At 36.1% G+C, this 23,689-nt stretch overlaps 3 protein-coding genes and 1 pseudogene across 4 annotated transcripts; 2 read left to right on the top strand and 2 right to left on the bottom strand.

The window, feature by feature from the left end:
• The first annotated feature begins 1,821 nt into the window (after positions 1–1,821).
• LOC110790920 (anthocyanidin-3-O-glucoside rhamnosyltransferase-like) lies at positions 1,822–3,467 on the top strand (annotated as a pseudogene).
• Positions 3,468–4,425: 958 nt separating this feature from the next.
• Positions 4,426–6,191, bottom strand: LOC110790930 (late embryogenesis abundant protein 6). The gene is made up of 2 exons (XM_021995685.2): positions 5,991–6,191; positions 4,426–4,933 (listed from the first exon to the last, which is right to left on the bottom strand). The coding sequence occupies exons 1-2, from the start codon at positions 6,075–6,077 to the stop codon at positions 4,553–4,555; spliced, it is 468 nt and encodes a 155-aa protein (XP_021851377.2). The 5' UTR covers positions 6,078–6,191; the 3' UTR covers positions 4,426–4,552.
• Positions 6,192–7,560: 1,369 nt separating this feature from the next.
• Positions 7,561–14,019, bottom strand: LOC110792167 (ruvB-like protein 1). The gene is made up of 12 exons (XM_021996980.2): positions 13,706–14,019; positions 13,007–13,195; positions 12,712–12,843; positions 12,157–12,306; positions 11,749–11,904; positions 10,192–10,326; positions 9,821–9,886; positions 9,637–9,743; positions 8,853–8,952; positions 8,673–8,764; positions 8,208–8,277; positions 7,561–7,863 (listed from the first exon to the last, which is right to left on the bottom strand). Exons 1-12 carry the CDS (start codon positions 13,784–13,786, stop codon positions 7,774–7,776), a joined length of 1,368 nt encoding a protein of 455 aa, XP_021852672.1. The 5' UTR covers positions 13,787–14,019; the 3' UTR covers positions 7,561–7,773.
• A 1,602-nt stretch (positions 14,020–15,621) lies between these two features.
• Positions 15,622–23,616, top strand: LOC110792178 (ferredoxin C 2, chloroplastic). 2 transcript variants are annotated; one of them, XR_002534319.2, is made up of 7 exons: positions 15,622–15,930; positions 16,031–16,094; positions 21,697–21,785; positions 22,321–22,389; positions 22,545–22,589; positions 22,960–23,057; positions 23,424–23,616. XR_002534319.2 is itself a non-coding variant. In XM_021996990.2 (6 exons), exons 1-6 carry the CDS (start codon positions 15,706–15,708, stop codon positions 23,002–23,004), a joined length of 537 nt encoding a protein of 178 aa, XP_021852682.1. In that variant the 5' UTR covers positions 15,623–15,705; the 3' UTR covers positions 23,005–23,298. The 2 variants fall into 2 exon arrangements, 1 of the variants encoding a protein (XP_021852682.1); XM_021996990.2 differs by lacking the exon at positions 23,424–23,616 and having other exon boundaries at positions 15,623–15,930; positions 22,960–23,298.
• Positions 23,617–23,689: the final 73 nt, after the last annotated feature.

The raw sequence follows: 23,689 nt of genomic DNA, 5'->3' as shown, positions 1-23,689 counted from the left end.
TGTTTCTAACTTTTTGACCCGATCCGACACGAAACAACATGGGCCAAGTGCGGCCCGGTTAGATCCACGGCCCGTGGGCTCGGCCATCTTTATTCTTACCTAAGTACAAGAAGAAGTGAAATCCAATTATGGCGTTGAACACGAGGATAAATAAATAGAGAAAGATAGGACATTAGCGGTAAACAAAAGAAAACACGTGACGTAGTCAATTTCAGCTTCCCTTCTATTTTAGCCGCATGTTACAATACCAACCTCTCTGTTCCCTAAGGTCACTGTCCAATTTAAGTAGTGGGATACTGGGATAGTGTGAGCCTGTGAAGTGTGAGTGAGTATGTGTGACTGCAACACATAAATTAATGGTTAAACCCGGCCCCATTAATATTCACCCGTCCTAATAATATCTAACTACCTCTGCTCATATTTACCGCATTATGTTTTTACCTTTTACCTTATTTTCACTCACTATCTTACCTTCAATCTTCCAACATTCCGACATCCACAACTCCTACGGCTCCTGCCTGACCTCCGGCTAGACCTCTGGCCAAAATTCACGGGACCCGTAATCCGGCGGCTGCCACCACTCCGGCGACGTAAATCTCCAGAAAAATTCTTACAGGTACGAGTCATCCGAGCAAACAACCACGTGTCCACGTCATCCCAAGAGATTTGTTTTTTGTTTGGGAAAACTTAGATAGGCTTGTTCATTTTGAGCTTCCACCATAGTAGAGATTTCTGCAGCTAATGCTCGTACAATGGTAGCAACTCTTAGTTGCAGAAGTCTCCATAATGGTAGAAGCTCAAAATGAAGAAGTCTCCATATTAATTCAATTTTCGTATGAATTTAAACAATTATTCCGAAAAATATTAATTAGACTTTTTTGTTTTGAGCTCGCACCACGATGGAGACTTCTGTTGTTTGAGTTTCTACCATGGTGTAGACTTCTTCGTTTTAACCTTCCACCTTGGTAGAAGCTCAAACAACATAAGTCCACACCATGGTGCAAGCTCTCAAAACGAAAAAGTCTAACTTATTTTTCTCGGAATAATTTTTTTAAACGTGGAGGGCATAATTACACAAATTATTTAGTATCACTCGTATAATAAAAATAGAATTACATTTCTTTTTTAACATGGGGCCTTCTACGTTTTAGGCTTCTGTCATGGTAGATCCTTTTCGTTTTAAACTTCCACCACCGTAGAAGCTTGAACAACATAAGTCTCTACCACGATATGGAGGGAGTATTTAAATATCGACAACTTTTGTGTAAGACCGCCTTACCGGAAAGACCACTTTCATTGTTTAACTAATCGGTTTCATTGTTTAACTAATCAGTTTCAATGTGTAACTTATTAGTTTCAATGTGTAACTAATTAGTTTCATTGTTTAACTAATTTGTTCCAGTGATTAACTAATTAAAAGGTCTTGCGCGCACAAGGTGTACAATAAATTTATTGTACACCAAGATAACTTTTACCCATTTTTTTGCAACTTTAACTTAGTTTTGATTAACTTTTATAGTAGTAAAAAAGAGTTTATAGATAAACATTCAATAATTAATTTTATTACATTATTAGTGATTTTGAAAAAATAAGTTTTATTAAAATGAAAAAACTTATCACTAAAAAATAGATAACTTTTACATATATAAGCTTAACTTTTACGCATTTTGAGTTAACTTTTACTGCGGTGTACAATATTTATTGTACAACCCTTGTAAATAAGAATTTGTGTTAACTAATTAGTTTCAGTGTTTAAATAATTTATTCCATTACTTAACTTGTATGACAACAAGGCGGTCTTTTGTGTAAGACCGCATTATATAAAAGTTTGACCAACATCATAACTTATACAATTCAAAATTCAAAACACATACATAACTTTGAGAAACATGGAAGTCTCAAAGAAAGAAGGCTCAAACAATCTTCATATTGGTATGTTTCCATGGTTTGCATATGGTCATATAAACCCATTCATTCAACTCTCTAACAAGCTTTCCTCCCATGGAATCCAAATCTCTTTCTTCTCAATACCAGGAAACATAAACCGTATCAAATCCTCCCTTAATCTCACACCTCCAAATCAACTCATCCCTCTCACTATCCCTCCAATTGAAGGACTCTCTCCCAATTTTGACAGCAGTTCTGAAGTTACACATGAAACTTCTCAACTTCTCTCACTAGCACTTGATCAAATGCAACCCCAAGTCAAATCTCATTTACTTCAACTCCAACCACAAATTAAAGTCATCCTCTTTGATTATGCATATCATTGGCTTCCTTCATTAGCTTCTGAATTAGGCATTAAATCTGTTCATTTCAACACATTCCCACTTGTTGTCAATTCATATCTCACTGTCCCTTCAAGAATGACTGATCCAAACAAAATTCCCACAGTCGAGGAGTTCAAGAAACCTCCTCATGGATATCCCAAAACCTCAACTGCTGCATCAGTGAAAACCTTTGAAGCTGAAGCTTACAATTTCCTTTTCAAGTGCTTCAATGGTTGCCATTATGAAAAGTTATTGGGATTCACAAACAGATGTGATGCTATACTTTACAGGACCTGTAATGAAGTTGAAGGTCCATTCATTGATTACTTCAAAACCCAGATAAAAAACCAATTCTTTTAGCTGGCCCAAGTGTTCCTCTACCAGTAACCTCTGATGAACTGGACACAAAATGGAGGATTTGGTTAAGTAAATTCCCTGAAAAGTCAGTCATATACTGCAGTTTTGGAAGTGAGACATCCTTAAATAATGCACAGATTCAGGAGCTTACACTTGGGTTGGAACTCACTGGTTTGCCCTTCATCTTGGTTTTGAATTTTGGAACGAGTAACACCATTGATGCTCAGAATAAGCTTGAAGCATCATTACCAGATGGATTTAGAGAGAGAATCAAAAACAGGGGTGTTCTGCATACAGGATGGGTGCAACAGCAGAACATTTTAGCACATACAAGTGTAGGATGCTTTCTTACTCATGCAGGGTTTAGTTCTGTAATTGAGGGTATTGTTAATGACTGTCATTCTGTCAATTAGTGTTTCTACCTCTAAAGCTTGATCAGTTTATGATTGCTAAGCTGTTTAGTGGAGATCTGAAAACAGGGGTGGAGGTAAATAGAAGAGATGAAGATGGGTATTTTGGGAAGGAGGATGTTTTGGAAGCAATAAAGATGATCATGGTGGATAGTGATAAAGAACCAGGTAGATCTATAAGAGAGAATAATAGTAATTGGAGAAAGTTTTTCATGAATAAGGAGATTGAAGCTGGATATATTGCTTATGAACTCAAAGCATTGGTTCAAAATGCTTAGTAGTGAGAGTTTTTGTTTTGTTTTCTTTTATGTATGGTTGTACTTTCACAATGATGAAACACCATAGGGATTAATTTCTGCATGTTTGTAACAATAATGTTTAGTGTAGAATCTTCAGCTTCTATATATATTAAACTCAAATAATTTCAGCATGTTTAACACTTGTCAAGGCTTTATGATTCGAGTTTGCAACAAACTTCCCTTAAACACCTCAAACATGAAGTTCAGTAAAGACGTGAACGAGCCGAGCCGAGTATTTGGCTGTTCGAGCTAGGGTTGATAAGAAATTTATGAGCTTGAGCTCGAGACGAGCTTAACCGATCTTTCATTTTTCTTGTTCGAGCTTAGCTCATTTAAGTTTTTCGTTGTTCAAGCTTAGCTCACGAGTAACTTGTTTAAGTTCAAGCTCGAATCGAGCCGAGCTATTAGCAAACGAGCTTTAAAACGAGCAAGATCGAATTTAAACGATCATATTAATAAAAGAAATATTATTTTAAAAAATTATAAAATATAAAATTAAGGATTTTGACCTTTAAGAATTTTAATATATCCTTGATTGAAGAAATTAAATAAAAATAGTAAACATATATGGTTCAAGTATTTCGGGACGGAGGGAATAGTATATAGTTGATTTCTTACCCTCAATTTTAACATAATATGGATAATATCATTAATACATTGTTTGTTAATATATTATTACATTTAATATAGATTTTTTTTTAAAACATTAATGTAAACGATCTTGAACGAACTTATAATCGAACACAAACGAGCTTAGAAACAAACTTGAATAAGTTATTCGTGAGCCTAAACAAGCCGAACACTAAATTATTCGAGCTAATATCATTAATTAAATGAGCTTAAATTTTTTATTCAAACTCGTTTATTTACTAATGAACGAATTTTGACAGAGCTTATTCACAAACTATTCGCAAGCGTATCTGCTCATTAACATCTCTAAAGTTCTATCATATTCAAAAGGGAAATTTGGTGGATGTTACTTGGAGTTTGTTATGCAAGCAAATTGGTGTAAGAGAAGGAAATTAGAACTTAGATGAGAGGGAAAGTAACTTGAACTAAAAAGAGGTAGTTAAAAGATAAATACACAAATTAAAGTAATGTAACATGTTTATTATAAAAGTACATTCAATGTAACTTGAATAATACAAGTAGCCTTCCAAACATTCTTACATAACACTGATCTATTAAAACAGAACATTACACAATCCCACAAAACTTAAAGATGTTTATTATAAGGTGGAAGATTGGATTGATAGGAATGAGTAGTAGTGGTGGTGCTTCCAGGTATATTGCCACCCACACCACCGTGTGTATGATGTCCAGTAGCGGCGGTGGTGGTTCCACTTCCAGGTGGTATATTGCCCGCCGCCCCAAAAGCTTGATGACCGGTAGTAACAGGTACATGGTGGCCAGCTCCGGTAACGATTCCGGTACCAGGTATATGGTAATGATGACCTGCTTGCTTTGTTTCCAGCTTCTCCGCCGCATGTCTCGCTTTGGAGGTGTGAAGGTCCGCCTTGGCTTCCGCCCCCTTCACTTTCCTCAGCTCTTTTGCTATCTCTTTCTCCTCCCTTGTTCTCGCCGTCGCCTGCTCTGCCTGCTCAAAACAACCACCATTGATGACTTAGCTTATTGACTAATTAGCTAGGATCTTATTGAAAAACAAAGTAAGGCCTTGTTTTGCGAAACTAGATGGTAGCAATTAGCAGTTGAGTAGCGGATAATGGTCAGCAACAGCCGGTGACAGAGAGCTATTCAAAATAACGGGTAACTAATATATAATTCCTCCATTTTTTTTATTATTACACCGTTTTCTTTTTTCCGGAAGTTGCATATTAATTACACTATTTCCTTTTTTGGCAAGTTTACTGACATTTGTATCCTTATATGGGGGGTGGGGACCAAACCCCACTTGTTCTTTACATAAAAACTTGTACTTAATCACATGGATATTTTTGTCAATCTCTCACATTTTACCTCCTTTCTTAATTCTTAATTCTTGTGCCCAAGATAGATGGTGCAATAATAAAAAAATGGAGGAAGTATGAGTTTTTAAAGAAGTAATACTAACAGGATCCTGATATCTTACGTGTCGGAATTTAATTAGTACACATAGACCCCACATAGATGATACTCCGTAATAGAAAAAATAAGTTAGTTGATATAAAGAAAATAAATAAATGAGAATGTATTAAAATTTTCCTATTTCTTTTTGAGAGGTGTATAATAGGTTATACTTCATAAATTAAAATATTTTAATTTTCAATTTAATTCATAAATTAAAATATTTTAATTTTCAATTTAAATCATGACATAACATAACATATCATCATTGTTACACGACTTTATCCTATTATCATATTCATAGTTGATAATGTAACTAAATATTTTATCATAAATTATCAAATACTAATCACTACCTCTGAACGCTACTAATTTTGATATTTTCGCTATCTTTAAACGCTACTAATTCTAAAATTTGATAAAAGTTACTCAGCCGCTACCTCTGACAGCTACGAGGCTACCTAAACTACTACCTTTCTAAAGGCTTACAAATGTTAAAAATATGATTTTGACTAGACTTAAAAGTTAGCCGTTACCTCAAACGCTAAGCCCGAAAACGGCCTAAGTTAAGCTTAAAGAATTGAAAGTACCTCTTCTTCAACTTTGGCCTTGGCAATCTGTATCTTCTCTTTGGCAGCACTGGCCATGTTGCTTACTTTCTGCTTTGCTGACTGCATCTTCACAATATTAATTCTTGCTGTTTTTGAGTTCGGTTTTTTTTGGTTATGTTTGTCGTTTGAACGAGATAACTAACAACTGAAAATGGGTTGAATTTGAGAAAATTGAGGATGTTATTATAGTACTCGTATTTATAGAACAAGAAAACGTTAACGGTTTGCCACATCTCGTACCACGTGTTGGACATGCAGCCCACATAGGTGTCATTTGCTACTTGATGGAATGGTATCTTTGTTCAATCATCAATCTTTTGATAAGGTCGCTAACTCATAGACTAATAGGTGGCGGATTTCGACGATTGTGAATGATACACACCTTTTGTAAGTCGGTTCGACTCACATAGTCACATTTGAAGATGGATCTTTTTAGGCCCGTTTGTCTCGATATAAAACTTTTGTAAATGTAAATGATTTTACATTAAAAATAATTTTTGGTGGAAGTATAATAAAAAAAAATAGTCAATTTTTTTTGTTTCTTTATCAGAAAAGTTATAGAGAAGAGAAAGGTCGCATTTTGATTGTCACTCGGTACACAGTGTTTATTATGCATCGTGAGGAGCATTTATTGAACATCTAATGAACACGGCGAATGATTTCAATGTACATGTACAAGTGAATTATTTAAACTATATGTTCTTTGGATTTGAACTATATGTTCATTTGCTATATGTTGTTTGGGTATATAAACAATATGTTTTTGTATTTGAACTATATGTTCATTTAAAACAGGGTGCACAATGAGCGTTGTACACCGTATGCATAAACCATACTTTGAAGAAAGGTAAGGAAGTGCAGTCGTGTGGAGGAAAATGTAGCATCTTTCTGTTTCAAAAGAAAAATTATTTTTCACTTTAACAAAATAAACCAAGGAAAATGGAAAAAAATTATTTTCCCTCAAAACAAACAGAGAAGAGTTACTCAAATAATTTTCTACGAAAACCATTTTCAGGGAAATCGCAATTAAAAAAATAGGTATGCCTTCTCTATAAAAGGAAATGTTGTTCGACATCGTAATCTTTGTTATCCATCAAAACAAACAAATCCGTAATCTCAAATTTTACAATACGTTCTTCATTTGTGAAGATCGAACACATTCTTTTTTATGTGCTTTTGGGTATAACTTACAAGATGCTACATAGCATCTATTGTAGGTCTATTTAAGATACTAGATTTTTTTTTGTTTTCCTGATTAATGGTTAATAATTTAAGGAGTTCATCCAAAAATGCCAAGATTCATGGTTAATTATTATTTTTCGGACACCATACAACCTTTAGGTTTTTAAACATTCAACCCCGGAATTTTGCCACTGGATCTTGGATGGAGAAAGCTTAAACTGCAGGTTAAATATCTAACAATCAAACCCGAGTAGTCAAGTACCCGACCCATGAGTACTTATGACAGTGGATCTTGGATGAAGAAAGCTTAAATTGCAGGTTAAAATCTAACAATCAAACCCAACCTAAAATTCTATGCACTGTTGAATCATCAATGTCACAAGATTGCTGCTTATGCGACTTCTATTAAGGCAAAACTGCACCATGTGAATCGCGGTGCTTGGCTAAAATGCATTCTCCGCCGAATTCAATATGCACTCAAAGTAATTAATAGATCATTCAACAAATTAACCACTCTCCTAAATTCTCTGAATTATACACTCCATAGCTAAACAACAGAAACATAGAGACTGTAATTACATCATGAAATGTATCTGTCTTGTTGCTCCTGTAGAAGCTTAGCTGAAGACTTGGCATCCAGATATAATGAATCACCTTCCTCAATATCAGCCTGCAAAATGCATAACAGAAGTCTTAATCTATGTAACCATAAAATATACCAAAGTTGAAACAAAAAAGTTACTCCCTCCGTAATTTTTTCAGTTGTCGCACGTAATTTTGTAGGAGTCAACACTTCCATTTTTGGTAAACTTTTACCCCCACTCCTCAATTGTTTATTATTTTTACTTTCCTATAACTCCACTTAAATCATAAATAATTCTATTTTTAGTAACTTTTACACCACTTACATCATTATTATATCAAATTCAATTATTCTTCCTTGATACATGTGTTTGTCTAACATGTGACTCCTACAAAAATACGGAGGGAGTTTTTATTAGAAAAAAGATATACCTTGCAGATATTTTCTCGGCCATTCATCCGGCCAATTACACTTGCAGGTGATAGCAGCTGAACTGCATGTCTGTAGAACCACAGATAAGAGTTGGTCAGTGGTCACACTTGAGACTTGAACGTTGAATTAAGGCTCCGTTTGGGAGGGTGTAAAACGTTTACATGGAAAAATATTTTCCCCTTTTCAATCATTTTACGTTGTTTGGTTTTACAATGGATGGGAAACAATTTTCTATAACTCCCTCAGAGGTGGAAAACCTTTTCCATTTGAAAGGGAGGAAACCACCTTTTCACCTTCCCTCCTTACCTTCCTCCCCCTTCTTCCCCTCAATCTTCACCAACTTCTCCCATTGTGTTTTCCCTTTGGGAAATGTTTTCCATGGAAAATAATTTTGCACTGAAAACGTTTTACACCAAACCAAACGGAGCCTTAAAGCATAATAAAAGGGGACTAGAAAGACAAACCTCAACGATGCGCGCTGCCCTATTTCACCCAAGTAAGCAAGACCTTCTTCTTCTACAACAAGTTCCTCCACTTGAGCACGAATTGCTAAAATCTGGTATATAAAATCAGAGAATATGAATTTGATGGGATAATAAAAGACATTAGTGATTATGATTAGACAATGATGAAGATAACCGGACCTGTATCATCTCAGCAGGACCGTAAGTTTCTGTTCGTATTATTAATAGCCGGTCTAACAGGTCTACAGGTATTCCATGAGGACTCTTCATTGTCGTTCCTCTGTAAAAAAATCCTTGACATCAAAATCCAAAACAACACAAAATCCAATCTCTTAAACTTCTTTACAATTGTCTTACTACATTCTTCAAGGACACAGAATGAAACAGCACAAGGAGCAAATATAGCATGACAAACATCTGATAAAACAAATGTTTCCAAAATCTTCTCCTTATGCAGTCAACCAACATGTTAATGGTGACAGCTGTTAGTACCAAACAATTTGAGGACTAAACTAGTACTAAGGACAGTTAAATTCCTAAACTATTTACTCCCTTCCCTACCATTTACAAAAATTTGGGAACCCAATGGGTAATTGGGTACATGTATGTCCTAATTCTTTACAATTATTTCCTCTTTTACCAACAAGATGAGTAATTCACCCAATTGGATTCATGTGATTTTCCATTTGAGCAGTGTGTCTATCTGACAATCTCATCAAAAGCAAAAGCATATCAAAGGTATGCTCTAAGACAATTAGGATGAACAAATCAAAGGAACCAGTGAAATGTTGTCCAATGCAGACACAAATCAGGAGAATTATGGAAAAATATCAACCTATGTTCTTTGACAATGTGATTAGGTAAACCGAAGTTATACAAATCCTTAATCTTCACTAATAAAGTAATATTGCAAAAATTCAGTTTTCTAGATTTCCCAGGTAATCATACGAATGAAGTAGCATACCTCACATCACATACTCCTCTGTTTGTTGCAAAGATCACTATTGGTGATAGAGAACTCTCCAAAGCCCGATTCAAATATGAAAAGCACTCAATATCCAGCATGTGCACCTGTCAATATATCTGTCAAAATCACGGTATGCGATTGAATATGAACAGTAAAAGCCATAAGGTTCACAGATACGCACCTCGTCAATAAATAACACTCCAGGTACAAGCTCCGCGATACCTTCATCAATATATCGATTAACTACCTGTCAAGGGAAAAGGTATGAAATTAAGTTTTAAGCGCATAAAGGTAGATTTAAAAATTCAGGTTTTTGGATAAATTTATAGGGATCCAAATGCAGTAGAATTAAAAGCAATAAGAGAAAAACATATAAGTACATCAACATTTATGGTGCAGAGACTGCAGACTATGATTACAATTGTAAACATAACAATCCACTTTTAAAGAGACCAATCGGAGCAAGAAAAAATTAGATAATTGAAGCATTGCCAAACTTTCACAAAACAACCAAGGGCGGAACGCTACTAATATAAATATTAACGCTAATACCTTATTTATTTCTTGCCGTAGCTTATCCGTGATTTCCGTTTTCCTAGGCTTCATCATCTGTCCCATCAGAGACAATATGTCTTGTCCACCTTGTGGCCTAGCATTTGCAGCATCTAGATCATGTAGGGTAACATCCTGAAAGGAAACAAAAATAACCAAGATGTCACCAAGAAACGTCCAGCCTTGAGGCCTCAAGGCTATCTCCATTACTATGACTATATTTTACATTGAGAAAAACAAATGAATCTCCTTGAGAAGAGGCCACTAGGATTTTGCAGGCATATTGATCTTTATGGGATAAAAGAAAATAAGTGTATGGAAAAGAATACTGAACAATTATTTTAGAACATCCTAAATGGAAAAGTTAACAATTAATGTAGGACAGAAGAGGTAATATTAACATTATTGTCTATGCTATTATTACTATCGTCGCCATCGAAGTCATCATTCATTATATTAACAACAACAAACGGCCTTTTCAAAAGAATAAAAACTGTAGGAAGCTCAATATTGTTCTATTTACTTTCAGTGCCCAAAGCATTCTTCCGAGATGATAGGACAATCTCAAGATATGCAAATCTTGATGCCAATTTGCATAATAACCTTATTTGATATGAGGGGGTTTGCAAACTAGTGCTATATGGGAATAAATTAGGGATATAAGGAGCTCAGAATGAAAAAATTCACAAATCTTGGAGGGCAACTAATTCACAGTCCCCCTTCAACAACCTTTCAGTTTTGTTCTCCTTTCTTGCATTCCAGATTTGCATTTTTTTCTTCCTCACAGTTATTCTCTCCTTGTGCTTATCCTCCATCTGATCACCATCTCTCACTTCATTCATTTCTGATCTCTCTCTCTCCATTTCTTTCTCTTCTAGAGGGCCATAGGCAGCTATCATTTCCCTCTTCTATCCATTATTCTTCGACTCACTGACCACCATGCACTGATGCACCATTACCCTACTATCTGTTACTTTTAGGGCTCGGGTTTCCCATTTTACATTATTTGCGGCACCCAGTATTTCATAGGGTGATGGGTGGTAGAGTGTCGGTCTCAGTGTTAAGGTTATAGCCTTGATTGTACCTTGCAATGTACAACCGATTGCATAATAAAATTGTTGTGAAGTAGGGATAAAGCACAAAACAATTTCTGCAAGTCAGGTAGCCCGACCTCAAAATCTTCCCCAATAAAGACGACTCAATCTTAAATCATTCTTACTCCTTGCTAAATTAGTGGTCTAATATAATCAGTCAGCATAGATGGGAAGCCTTGACTCAAACCATGTGAAGCGGCAAATCTGCATTCATTTGAATATACTCAAGTCCTGCTTGACAAAAATTTACAATGGTTTGTTTATGTTATTATTGTATGTGTATAAAGATATGAACCAGGAAAGTAATAACTAGATCCATTTTCAGAGCTACAGAAAAGGCCAAAGCCACATTTCATACTGCTTGCAGTTCCATTTTTGCATCCCCAACATGTCATATAACAAATCACAAATATAAGATATAAACTGCAAAATTACAATTCACAAGCACAGTCAAACCACAAACCTGCACAATCTCCTTTTTTTTGTGAACTTCTCCTTTTGGAAGTGGGACATACTCCTCTGCCTCAAGGTCAAACTCTGTGGCAAAAGCATCACTTCTCCCCACTCTCTTAACTGCCCCACTATTCGCTTCTATGTATATAACATCTCCAACAGCCACCTGCACCCACAAATAGAAATAAGAGATCTTGGAGCATTGATTAATTGAAGACAGCAAGCAGTATAGTTTCTCTATGACCACTAGAACAATACACCTCAACTATAATATAAATAAAGAGCAAGAAAGATTATCCTTTCATATTTGAGGTTATGGGAGGGAGAAAAAAGAGAGCACGCAATATGACAACATAAAAATACAAAATATTACACAGGTAACAGAAAATTCACAACAACAAAAGAAGGATGGTTATACCTTTTCCTTTATCAAAGCATCGTAGATAGTTGGGTCTAGCTTCAATTGCTTGGTCCCTTTTACAGTTTTCAATCCAATGATCACATGGCTAATGCTCTTACCATAGCCACCAGTCACACTTTCAGTTTCTTCCGGAGAGAGCTCAGTCACCTAAATTGCAAGTAGGTGATAAATAAGAATCTCAAATAAAAGCTTTGCAAGATATTAAGCAGCCATGTCTTTACTGATAGATGTTTATGCACAGACACAAAAGAAAAATGAAACAGATACAATCACAATAAAGTTCGACTGACAAGGAGCTTCTAGTCATCTGCTGTAGATGTATGGCACCTAATTCAGTTTATATTACATGATTAAATATCATAAAGTATAAAACTAGTCCATAAAAGTTCGTTAAGTTATTAGAGGCCAAAATCACAGTTCATAACATTCTTCACATGTCATCATGTTCACATTTCATAATTTAGAAGACCTAAACTCTTCAATAACATCCTAGCAACAAGACAATTATTACTAGGAGTAATACAATTACACTACAAATAAATAGAGACTTACCTCTCCTTCATAAACCTCCTTGTTTTCCTTGATACGTAAACCAATTGCTCGCCTAAAGTTTTCCATAAGAACCTCAGTCTTCTTCACTTCTGATGAGTAGACTTCTGACCCAACCATAGGGCAGAATGGAACCTGTAATTCAGACACAATCAACAAAAAAATCAGAAATTACACTTATATGTCCATCTTTGCCTGTAAGTTATGAAACGAATTGAATTCAAAACACCCATATACAAGAATAAAAGTACGAACTTGAAAAGAAAGCACCACGCGAATCAGCTACGTATAAAATTACCTTGCTCCCAAGTTCCTGAGATATACCAAGAGCCAACGCCGTTTTTCCAGTACCTGGAGGGCCAGCAAAAAGCAAAGCTTTTCCAGCCATTTTCTTCTGTCTTATCATATCAACTACAAGTCCTCCTGCTTCTCTTGCCTGTGCTTGGCCCACAAAGCCAGCAGCCAGTGGAATCGCATTTCCATTGACCTGTACATAAATCGTTGAATACCTCATTACTCATTCACAGATTATAATAGCATTCCAAATCTATAAGCACAACACTCATGGCCATCGGCATGCTCGTATAAGCTCGAAAGTACACGTTAATCAAACAATGAACTTTAATGTGCACAACCAAACTTTGCATAAGGAATTAAACTTCAATTTTGTTAGTAAGCTTCCTAACTTCTTAATCAACACACATAACCCCCCTTCTACCTCCCTAGACTGCATACTGGTTAACTTTTTAGGTATTTTTGCTTAACCTTCAATGTTTTCTGTGCAAGTAATACGCCGTCTAACGGTCAGCCGTCTCATACAATCATTTGCGAACATTGAAAACAGTAAACCCTTCCAGTAGAAATTGAAGCAACTAAAACCCTAAACCCCATTTCTGGTTTCAATTTGTAAGCTTAATAAAGAGAAAAAGTCCAATAACTCAAAAAAAAATTGAAATCAAATATTGAAAAAAGGTTAGGGCAGAAAGAAAATACATACATCAAGGCCAAGACCTTTAATATGGGTGTGAGTGGCAATCCGCTGTTTCTTAGTAGTCGACTGCACTTCTTCTATCTTCATTTTTGTCTTTTGCCTAGAATTTCAACTGCGTCGGTGCTTCGGCGGCGGTGGTAGCGGCGGCGTAGCTGCACCTCGCCGGAAAGGAGGGAGAGATTGCTGAGAATGTGAGAGAGCAGGGCGAGTCCGAGAGAGGCGTGAGAGAAAATTGGAGAGGAGGGAATTTACAGTTCACACTTCATATACAGTACTTTTTTTTTCTTTTTCTTTTTTTTTTATGGGCAACAAAACATCAACATTTCCGGGCCTGTTTTTGGTTTTACGACTACTTTGTACTCGGACTCTACCAAGTATAATATGGAGTATTCGCCCAACTTAATACTCGAACTAATTGGATATCTAACCGGTTACGGACCTTATGGTTCTAAATTTGAATTTATTTATTTTTTTGACGGGGTATTTGAACTTGAAACTAATTGAAGATTAAGCTACGGCGGTCCTGTAGTCCTCTAAAATAAAAACCTATTTCAGTAGACGAGGTGGGGTAGTGTATGAAAATAAATTTATTCGACTTTCGTTCATCTTCAATCAACTTACCCATCAATGAGGGCACTATCTCACCTAGACAAACACGCATGCTCAGGTTAGTCGTGTAAACAAGTTTGCGATATAGTCGTGTAAACAAGTTTGCGATAATAGATGTTTAAGCAATATGCCAAAAGACCAATTCAATTATAATGGCTTATACAACTTTGTTCCTCATTAATAAGACCATTGTTAATCATGTGCAAAAAAAATCCTCGCCCCTCTCTTTCTCTCCCCACTTTCTTACTCATCCTTTTCATTTTATCCACGAGCAAGAGAAAATCTCCTCACCCCTCTCTCTGCACTACTTCTCCCTCTAACAACAACAATAATAATAAAAATAAAATAAAAAGGAAAATTAAAATATGAGTGATTATTTTTTATAATTATAGTTATAAATAAGCAAATTAGAGAGATAAATAAGAATTATTTTTGTGATAAATAACATTATTATGGATGTCCATTTGTAGATTCGAGATTATATGACCTATAATTATTTTATTTTATTTTTTATTAATCAGAAATAAAAAAAATGACCGTTGAAAAATAATCATTATAAAAATTATCATATCACTCCACCTAGTGCACCAAAATGGCTGAAAGTTACCCACCCAAAAGGATACAGACTTCATGTCATGGGATTTTTCATTTTTCCCCACCTTATGAGCAAATTATCTCCACCATTAACAACCTCTTTTTTTTTCCATTTTTTCCCCCGGCAAATTACCTATCATTAACAATACTCTAAATGGTGGTTCTCAAAAAAAAAAAAAAAAAAAAAACAATACTCTAAATGGTGAAAATAAAAATAAATCTAAGTTTATTGTTAAGAAAAAATAATCAAAATGTCTAATTGTTTATTGTGTTTTAATTATGTACTCCCTCCGTCCCAAATTAGTGGTTACATTTACCTTTGCACAAAGTTTTAGGTGATAAGTGGTTGTTTGGTTTATTGAAAAAGTGGGTGTTTGGTTTATTGAAAAAGTGGGTGTTTGATAGGAGCTAGTGGAATAATTTTTTTAATTGAATGAGAGGGTGTGTGGGGACAAAAAAATTAGTGGGGGGAGAGAATATAATAATTATAGGGTTATTTCTAATTTAGAAGTGTAATAACTAATAACTAATCTAGAACGGACGAAAATAAAAAGTGTAATAATTAATCTGAAACGAACGAAAATGAAAAGTGTAACCACTGATCTGGGACGGAGGGAGTACATTGTACATTTACGGATCAGTTGTGCATTGACCCATACGTACGAATGCCCCAATTATAATTTTTTATTTGGTACGAAAGAGATTTAAAATACCAGGTAGGAGAGAGAATCTGTTACGGTTATCTTTGCGCAATCATCCACCCAGTCACCCACACACACAATTCAAGCGTTACAAAGATAGAGATGGAAGTTCAAGCTCTACTCCCCAGTTTCCGGGCCCCACTCCACCGGAAACCGGCATTTCTCCAGCAATTCTCTCGATTTCAGCGGCTAACTACGACCTCGGAGCTTCAGGCGCCGCCCAAATTCACCGGAAGCAGCTCTTCAACCTCCGTTTCAGTTCCGAGTCACAAGATTACCGTTCATGACCGCCAACGCGGGTTAACTCACGAGTTCTTCGTTCCCGAGGTAACTCAGTCATCTATAACGGCCAAATTGTTGTTTAATGGAAGAAATAATAAATTAATTGCCGAATTTGTAATTTTAATTGGATATTTAAATGTTGCAGGATCAATACATATTGCATACTGCTGAAGATCAGGATATTAGCCTTCCCTTCGCTTGCAGGCACGGTATTGTAATTTGTTCTGTTCTTTTTAAAATTACACTTAATTCAATTATTTATTGTGTTTAAGGCTTGATTGATTTACTAGGACTTATCAGAAATGCATTACTTAACTCCATTTAACTGAGATGATTTTTTTTGAAATTTGGAACTTCCCACAAATTCTCTATTAAGAACAAGGATATTGTTTTTATTTATGGTGCATTTTGTTCAACTAATTTCCACTTACTCCGTATTAGAACTTATTTTAGTTATAAATTGTACCAACTTATTTAGGGGACGGTGAAAATAGTGTTCGAATTCAATTGATTGGAATTTGGAAATGTGGGTAAAATTAGGTTAATAAGAGCAAATCTATGTATTCATGAGAAAATTTATAAAAGAGGTAATAGTGGATTCGAAAATGGTGTTCCGGTTGAGGTCGGATGGGTAAATCATTCCTGTTTACTTGTTGCAAACTGGCAATATAAGAAGAATTTTTAATTAAGGTTATAACTTACGGATTTTTCATGACATACCCCTCAATTTTCACGAAATTCACCAAATGCCCCTCAACTTTCAGAAATTCACCAAATGCCCCTCACCTTTAATATAATACCCAAACTACCCTTACTAATGACACGCCGTTAGTCCGCCGTTAGCCTACTTTTCTAATTCACCAAATTCCCCTACAATGTAACTTATTTTACCAAATACCCCTATTTTAAAATATAATTCACCAAATGCCCAAATGTAAAAATTACCTTTTTAAAGCCCAACGGCTAGTTTTTGGGCATGTGTATGTCGACCGAAAAGATGGAACAATCCTTGTCGGCTGGTGTTACGGGGGAGGAAATTGATGAAGCAGGTTCTCCGTGCTAATTTGTTGGTGGAGTTTCTGGGTTTTCTCCGGCTAACAATTGTCTATTGGTTGGGGTTGGGGTTTGGTTGGGGTTGGGTTCTCTCTCTCCATTTTTTTTTAAGACAAGTGAGAGTCTTTTTATTATTAGATGCGAATACAACATTAGTTTACACCATAACTGAGCTTAATCATAGTTTAGGGAAGTTGCTGTCAAAAATCCGTAGCTCTAGCGACAACCACATGTCCATAATAGGACTAGACATCGAAAGACACTACTGTCAAGATGACACCAAACACCAACTTGCTGAAAAAGTTGTCATAGTGAAGCTGTGTTTCTTCGACAATTGCTTGATTATCCAGTTGTTGCGGATTAATAAACCTATTTGTTCACTGGCCTAGTTCTTCCAAAGACAAGAGCTTACCTTTGTTGCTGTTAAAATGAACAACTGTCTTAAAGCGTTGAACAGAGATTATGGGATTCAATGCAGGAATGCTTTTGATTTGGGTGAATTGGTTGTAACTGTTAAACAGGATAAAAAACAGACCAATGAAAAGTTCAAAACATTTGGATTGCAATATTTGACGAATCTATTTACATCGGGTAAAGAATTGTTTTTGTACGTGCTTAAAGGTCCTGCAGCACCTCTAGGAAGTTGGGGTGCTACTATGTTGTCTTTAGAACAAATTGAAGCAGCTACTCGTGATGCTTACTTGTGCTACTTTGTTGCGTATTTCTCTTGTTAATTACTCCATATTTGGGAACTAAAGTGCTTCCTCATGAAATTGTAATCAATCTAGCATTTCTGCTGCTAATAGTTTCAGATGTGTCAGAAATAAAGTGTACTAAAAATATCAGCAACAGATTAAGCATATTCAACACACAAAGAAACATCACTTATCAAACTAGATTAAGCATATTCACCATTCAAAAACATCATAATTATCATATTCACCATTCAAAAATAACTTCATATAGTGACAGATATACTGAAACAATATGTAGTATGGATCAAAAACATCATAATTAAGCATATTCGCCATTGTTGCTTGTATCACACTTGTAGTATAGCCTTTGTGGATTGAGTGTTGTATCGGAGCTACGAATGACAAATTTCCTCCCACGATAACAGATTTTATTTGGGACTCTAACATATGTGGACTCATTATGTGTGGATAATGATTTTGAATGATAACTCATGACACAAAATGAGATGAAACTACAACAAAAAAATTTGGTGACTAAATAAACACTCAGAACAGGGTTATTTATATTAAAACAATAAGCTACGGCTATTTTTCAATCCCAAAAAACTAGCCGTTGGGCTTTAAAAAGGTAATTTTTACATTTGGGCATTTGGTGAATTATATTTTAAAACAGGGGTATTTGGTGAAATAAGTTACATTGTAGGGGCATTTGGTGAATTAGAAAAGTAGGCTAACGGCGGACTAACGGCGCGTCATTAGTAAGGGTAGTTTGGGTATTATATTAAAGGTGAGGGGCATTTGGTGAATTTATGAAAGTTGAGGGGCATTTGGTGAATTTCGTGAAAATTGAGGGGTATTTCATGAAAAATCCGTATAACTTATTTACCAAAAAATTGAATCTAGACATGCTACAAAAATTTACAAACTCATGAAAAAATGTTACTTGAGTGTTAATTTTTAGGGTAAAGGTAAGGGTTTTTGTTGAGTCAGGGTTTGTATTACAAAAATGTTAAGTGAAAAAAAACATACCAACAGATTCGAACAGAAGAGAAAGAGGAGCAGACCATCAAGCTAACCAAAAACTACCAATATCTGAATACCATGTTCACACCTACCACTACTAGACATCAGTTCAGAGATTAAGTGACAAGGAAACATACTTCCTATATATATTACAACCAAAAATATTCCCAAAACTAAGATCACCAAACATGAACATCATAAGGTGTTGCTGTAGAAGAAGATTCACCATGGAGAGAGTTAGCGGAGCCAAAATCAGCGTTATAGGCATAAAAAACTTTCAAACTAATTAAAGTTAATCAATCCCATAAGCAGCCAGTGCAACTTAACTGTCACCATACAAATACAAATCGTTACTGAAATTCCTGGTTAACCGTCTCCATAAACTATATTTTCAACTACATCACCAAATCCATATTCACCATTGGGGCCTATGTTAGATTTTAGTGCCCTTTCAACATTCTCTTGGTCCCATATGCGAAGGCGGCAAGCGTTGGGTAATAACTTGAGATTAGACCTTGCATAAGCTAGCCTGTCATTGTAGATAAGCTGGTTGAATTAGTTAGTATGAGGGATCAATAACCAATAAAAATAACAGTAGTAATTTCATGAAATGAGGTTACTTACAAGCAACAACAATGTGCATCTCCTCCTTTGACGTGGGGAAATTCTTTCCATATTTGACGAGCTAGTCTAAGACATATTTCTCCCAGTTAAACACACATGCGTTTGTAGCCTTGTCTAAGACGTAGACATGCAGCTGGCTTATCCAACCACACTTTTGGGTTGGATAGAGTAGGGTACCTAGTGCATACAACAAAAAATGTTTTGGAACATCTCCCTATTTGGTGCATCACCGGATATTTTGCATGCACCACCGACTCTGTTATAGCACCGTGTTATGTTTTCTGCTTGTACAACCTCTTAGTCTCTTGAAATACACTCTTCTTTGATTTTTGTGGATAAAGCAGATGTTCACCTAATATTACTCCTATAACTCAGCCAACCATTTCTTCATCTATCTTTACCCATAGTTGTCCCTTATTTTGAGTTCTAACTTGTTAGGATCAAACCTAGAAGTAATCCAGTAACCGAAACGAGGATCAATGTGCTTAATTCTCATGAACAAGAGTTCCTGGAAACCCATTTCCATAACGCATTGTCGCTGGGTATTTGTTAATGTTGTAACAAATGCTGCAAATTGACAAATAGCACATCCCATTCCAAGGATCTATAACAAGGAAAACATTGTGTACTGAGTGTAATGCCTACCACGTCTACACTACATGTACATTAATTAAACGCAATTCACTAATTCTCTTATATGAATACGATTTAGCATACCTTAGGAGCAACTGCCGCAGATGTCATACCGTCCTTGACACTGGTCCCCTTTTGTTGACTCGGTTTATCCAGACATAATTGATTTTCGGAAATGGTTTTCTGTTGGTAGGAAGACAGTATTGACCTTATTATGATTTTGATTATTTAACTTAATGATACAAAAAAATGGGTAACTTTACAAAACAAAACAAGAATAAAAAATCAAGTACCTTTATTCTTTTGGTCGAAGAGAATTCGCAAGCGACTTTCGCTTTGAAATCGGATTTTGTTCGTGATGTTTATCCAGATCATGGATAATGACATTCACATACTTGATGTTCAAAGCCATATCCCTGAGCTTGTTAAAGTCGTCTGGATTGTCAAATTGTGTGGTTTAGAGTAAGTTGGATTTGGTTACACGATTTGTTATCTATAGTCATGACTTATCGGGCTTACGGTCTCTAACAAAATCACGGACTACACATCGAAAGAGTTTGTGTTTTTCCCTTTGGCAATTCCATACTCTAATAGAAAAAATAGAAAACAAGAGAAAGAAAGAACCTGATCTTACAGAGAGGCAAGCTTCAGAGGGTTGAGTCATCTCTCCCTTCTCCTTGATTAGCTACAAAGTCATAAAACACACCATCCTCATCCAGAGTTAAAGATTGGGACAAGGCACGGGTCTTGACAGTTCTTCCCTTAGAGGAACAACCTTAGAAATGGAGCGCTTTACCGGGCCCCTTATGTCTTTGTATGGGAGTTTTTATGGTGGTTTATCTCTCGTGCCAACACTACATATTGAGGGCACATCCAAGGGAATGGAAGAAGGGGGGGACAATGGATCAACAAAAGAGTTGTAGTGGCTTCGGGTCGCAGAGTCTGCATGGTTATGCCTTCGATCTACACTTGTCGTAATTTTAGGTGTCTCAGTAGGTTTGCTAGTAGCCAGTTTCACGGGGGATGGCTTGGGGGGTTAATTAGGAAAACCCAAGACCGAGGACAACAAGTGAGTTAATGATTCCCTAGGCGCTATCGTTTCAGCTTCTCCCAATTCGACCAATGTAATTGTAGATCTTGTTCGTTCAAATACTTGATCTGAGGAGCTACAGTTTGGGAATGGGGAAATGTGGCGACCGAGGTTGGTGTATGTTAAATTTGTTCATTATGTTTCTGGTTATGTTTACAATGCCAGTTACAGTGGCTCATAAAGTGTAAAAAGGTAAGTGTTAGTCGCTTGGAGTACTCTACTGTTTTGGAATTTTGTTGATATTGTCATACACCTTCAATATTTATCAACAAACTATGAGAACTAGATTCCATATTCATTCATACAATTTAAACCATCTATCTACTTATCTTGATAAACCAAAATAAAACTTTCTGTTATCAAAATACCACCATTTTGGAGAACAGGCCACAAACACAGCCTATGGGGAACACTATCTCAACCGCTTTCCCGATTTCCCTGCACTGCTCTGTTAAAATTCCTAATGGGGCTCAAACAACCTTACAAAAGTAGGAGATTTGAGCTTGGATAAACCTTTTATGAATTACAACTCTCTAATCATTGCTGGTTTTGTGGAACTTTTGCCTTTGTTGGTCTCTTGTTCATAAATATTTGGGATATCTTTTCAATGTATTTAGAAATTTTCTAAGTATGCTGCAATTGGAACCTTTGCTACTGATAAGCACATTTATCAGAATTTTTTTACTGTTGCAGGTTGTTGTACTAGCTGTGCTGTCCGTGTCAAATCCGGACAACTCCGCCAACCCGAGGCACTTGGAATATCTGCTGAGTTAAAGTCCCAGGTAGTCTTTCAGGCTAACACAAGTGAACTGTTTGATAATTGAACATCCGTTTGCATAGATTTATGTACACTTTACCATCACTGGATAAATTTTGTTGAACCTAGGACAACTGTGGGGTTTCTAAATAGGCATGAATTTAGTAGGTGATGTACTCATCAATACAAGGTACGAGTACTTTATGGAAGAATTCCAAATAATTTCAGATCAATTGCTTACAAGCTTTTTCGTATGGCATAGTGATAAGCAGGGTTGAACTTGATACATGTGTTGGTAGTTCATCTTATACATAGGCATAAATCATGCCCCCAATATCAGCAAAAGAGATTTAGAGAGTCAGACATGACCTCGTTTATATGTATTTTGGCACAAGAAAATTAAGATAGAATACATATAATTTATTTGGCTTGGGAGTTTGGACAGTATGGAAATAATCTAATACAAGAAGATCCTGTAAGCTACCCCATTTACGAGGTTATGTTTTATCTACTTGATACATGCTTGATGAATGATGTACTTTATGTCCCTTTTGTTCCAGGGCTATGCACTTCTTTGTGTGGGCTTCCCATCATCTGATCTTGAAGTAGAAACACAGGACGAGGATGAGGTAAGTGACAATAATTCAGGAAAACTTTGTTCCCCCCGCCCCTTCTCTTTCTACATTCCGAGTACTCCATATTAAGAGTGTGTCAACTTTGTTTCGGTAGCTTTAGACTTGTTTACCCCCATAAATCATGACTGAAAGATACATCAAATTTGCAGGTATACTGGCTTCAGTTTGGGAGATATTTCGCTCGAGGTCCAATTGTAAGTTGTCAAATACAAGCTATTCTAATATTGAATTATGTTGCCATATACTTGGGTGTGATGGCCTGCGGGGAAGGGCAGGGACGAAACTTCCGTATAGCTGGGGTGGGCCTCCCCCTCCCCCCCCCCCCCCCCCGGCCGGAATATTTCGTAGTGTAGTTTTAGTTTCGGACCCTTAAACTTTGAGTATAATTGTATATACATCCTATATTACATTGCATATTTTTTTTACGCCCCCGCTACATAAACTGTTCAAGATCCGCCACTGGGTAGGGGGTAGGAGAAACCGTAATGGGGGTAAAAATGTCAGTAAGATCTTCAACTTTCTTCAGCTTAGTCTTGATATTACTCTCCCATAAATCATGTGCAGGAAAGGGATGATTACGCACTGGAGTTAGCCATGGCTGATGAATGAGGTCTAAGGGGTTGCGGACATTATCCACGAAGTTTTGTCTCGGTTTTCCCCAGGTGTGTGATATCTTCAGACCTACGTTTCAGTGAGCTCACTTTAATGCCTAAATCCTTCATATGATTAGAATTGTGTAATGATATTAGGAAGTAAAGTGCCTTCAGTGCATGAAAGAGAATCAATATTTAAGGGTTCTTTTTCCACAACAGAATATTCTGATGCAATCCAATTGTAACCTATCATTGCATTTCTTGCTCTTATTAAGGTGCTCAATGACAATCTTCCAAAATTTGCAAGTAATTTTCTTATCAACTTTTCATTTGTTGGTTGTATTCATTAAGGCGATTCCTAACATCTTCTGCTACAACGTACTCGAACTTGAGCCTAATGAACAATATTTATGTGGATCTAATGGTTGTGTGCAGCTTTTTTCGGGAGATAGTGTAATTCAAAGTACCGAAAACTGATTGTAGATTTGGATGTGGGTAATTACGATCAGTTTGGTAAACGGTAAGAGTTGATGGTATGAAAATAGATTTGAGTAATTGTACAAGGAAAACCTAATTCCGAATTCCATGGTTTGATGGTAAAATTGGTAATATACTTTGTATAATTCTATATGTTTTTCTTCCCATATTTTCATTCACACTATGAGACTACAAGAGTAGACTTCCATCAAATTCTTCTTAAA

Source organism: Spinacia oleracea, chromosome 6, assembly GCF_020520425.1.
Source record: "Spinacia oleracea cultivar Varoflay chromosome 6, BTI_SOV_V1, whole genome shotgun sequence".
NCBI lineage: Eukaryota > Viridiplantae > Streptophyta > Magnoliopsida > Caryophyllales > Amaranthaceae > Spinacia > Spinacia oleracea.
This window is presented reverse-complemented; position numbering and strand designations above follow the sequence as displayed.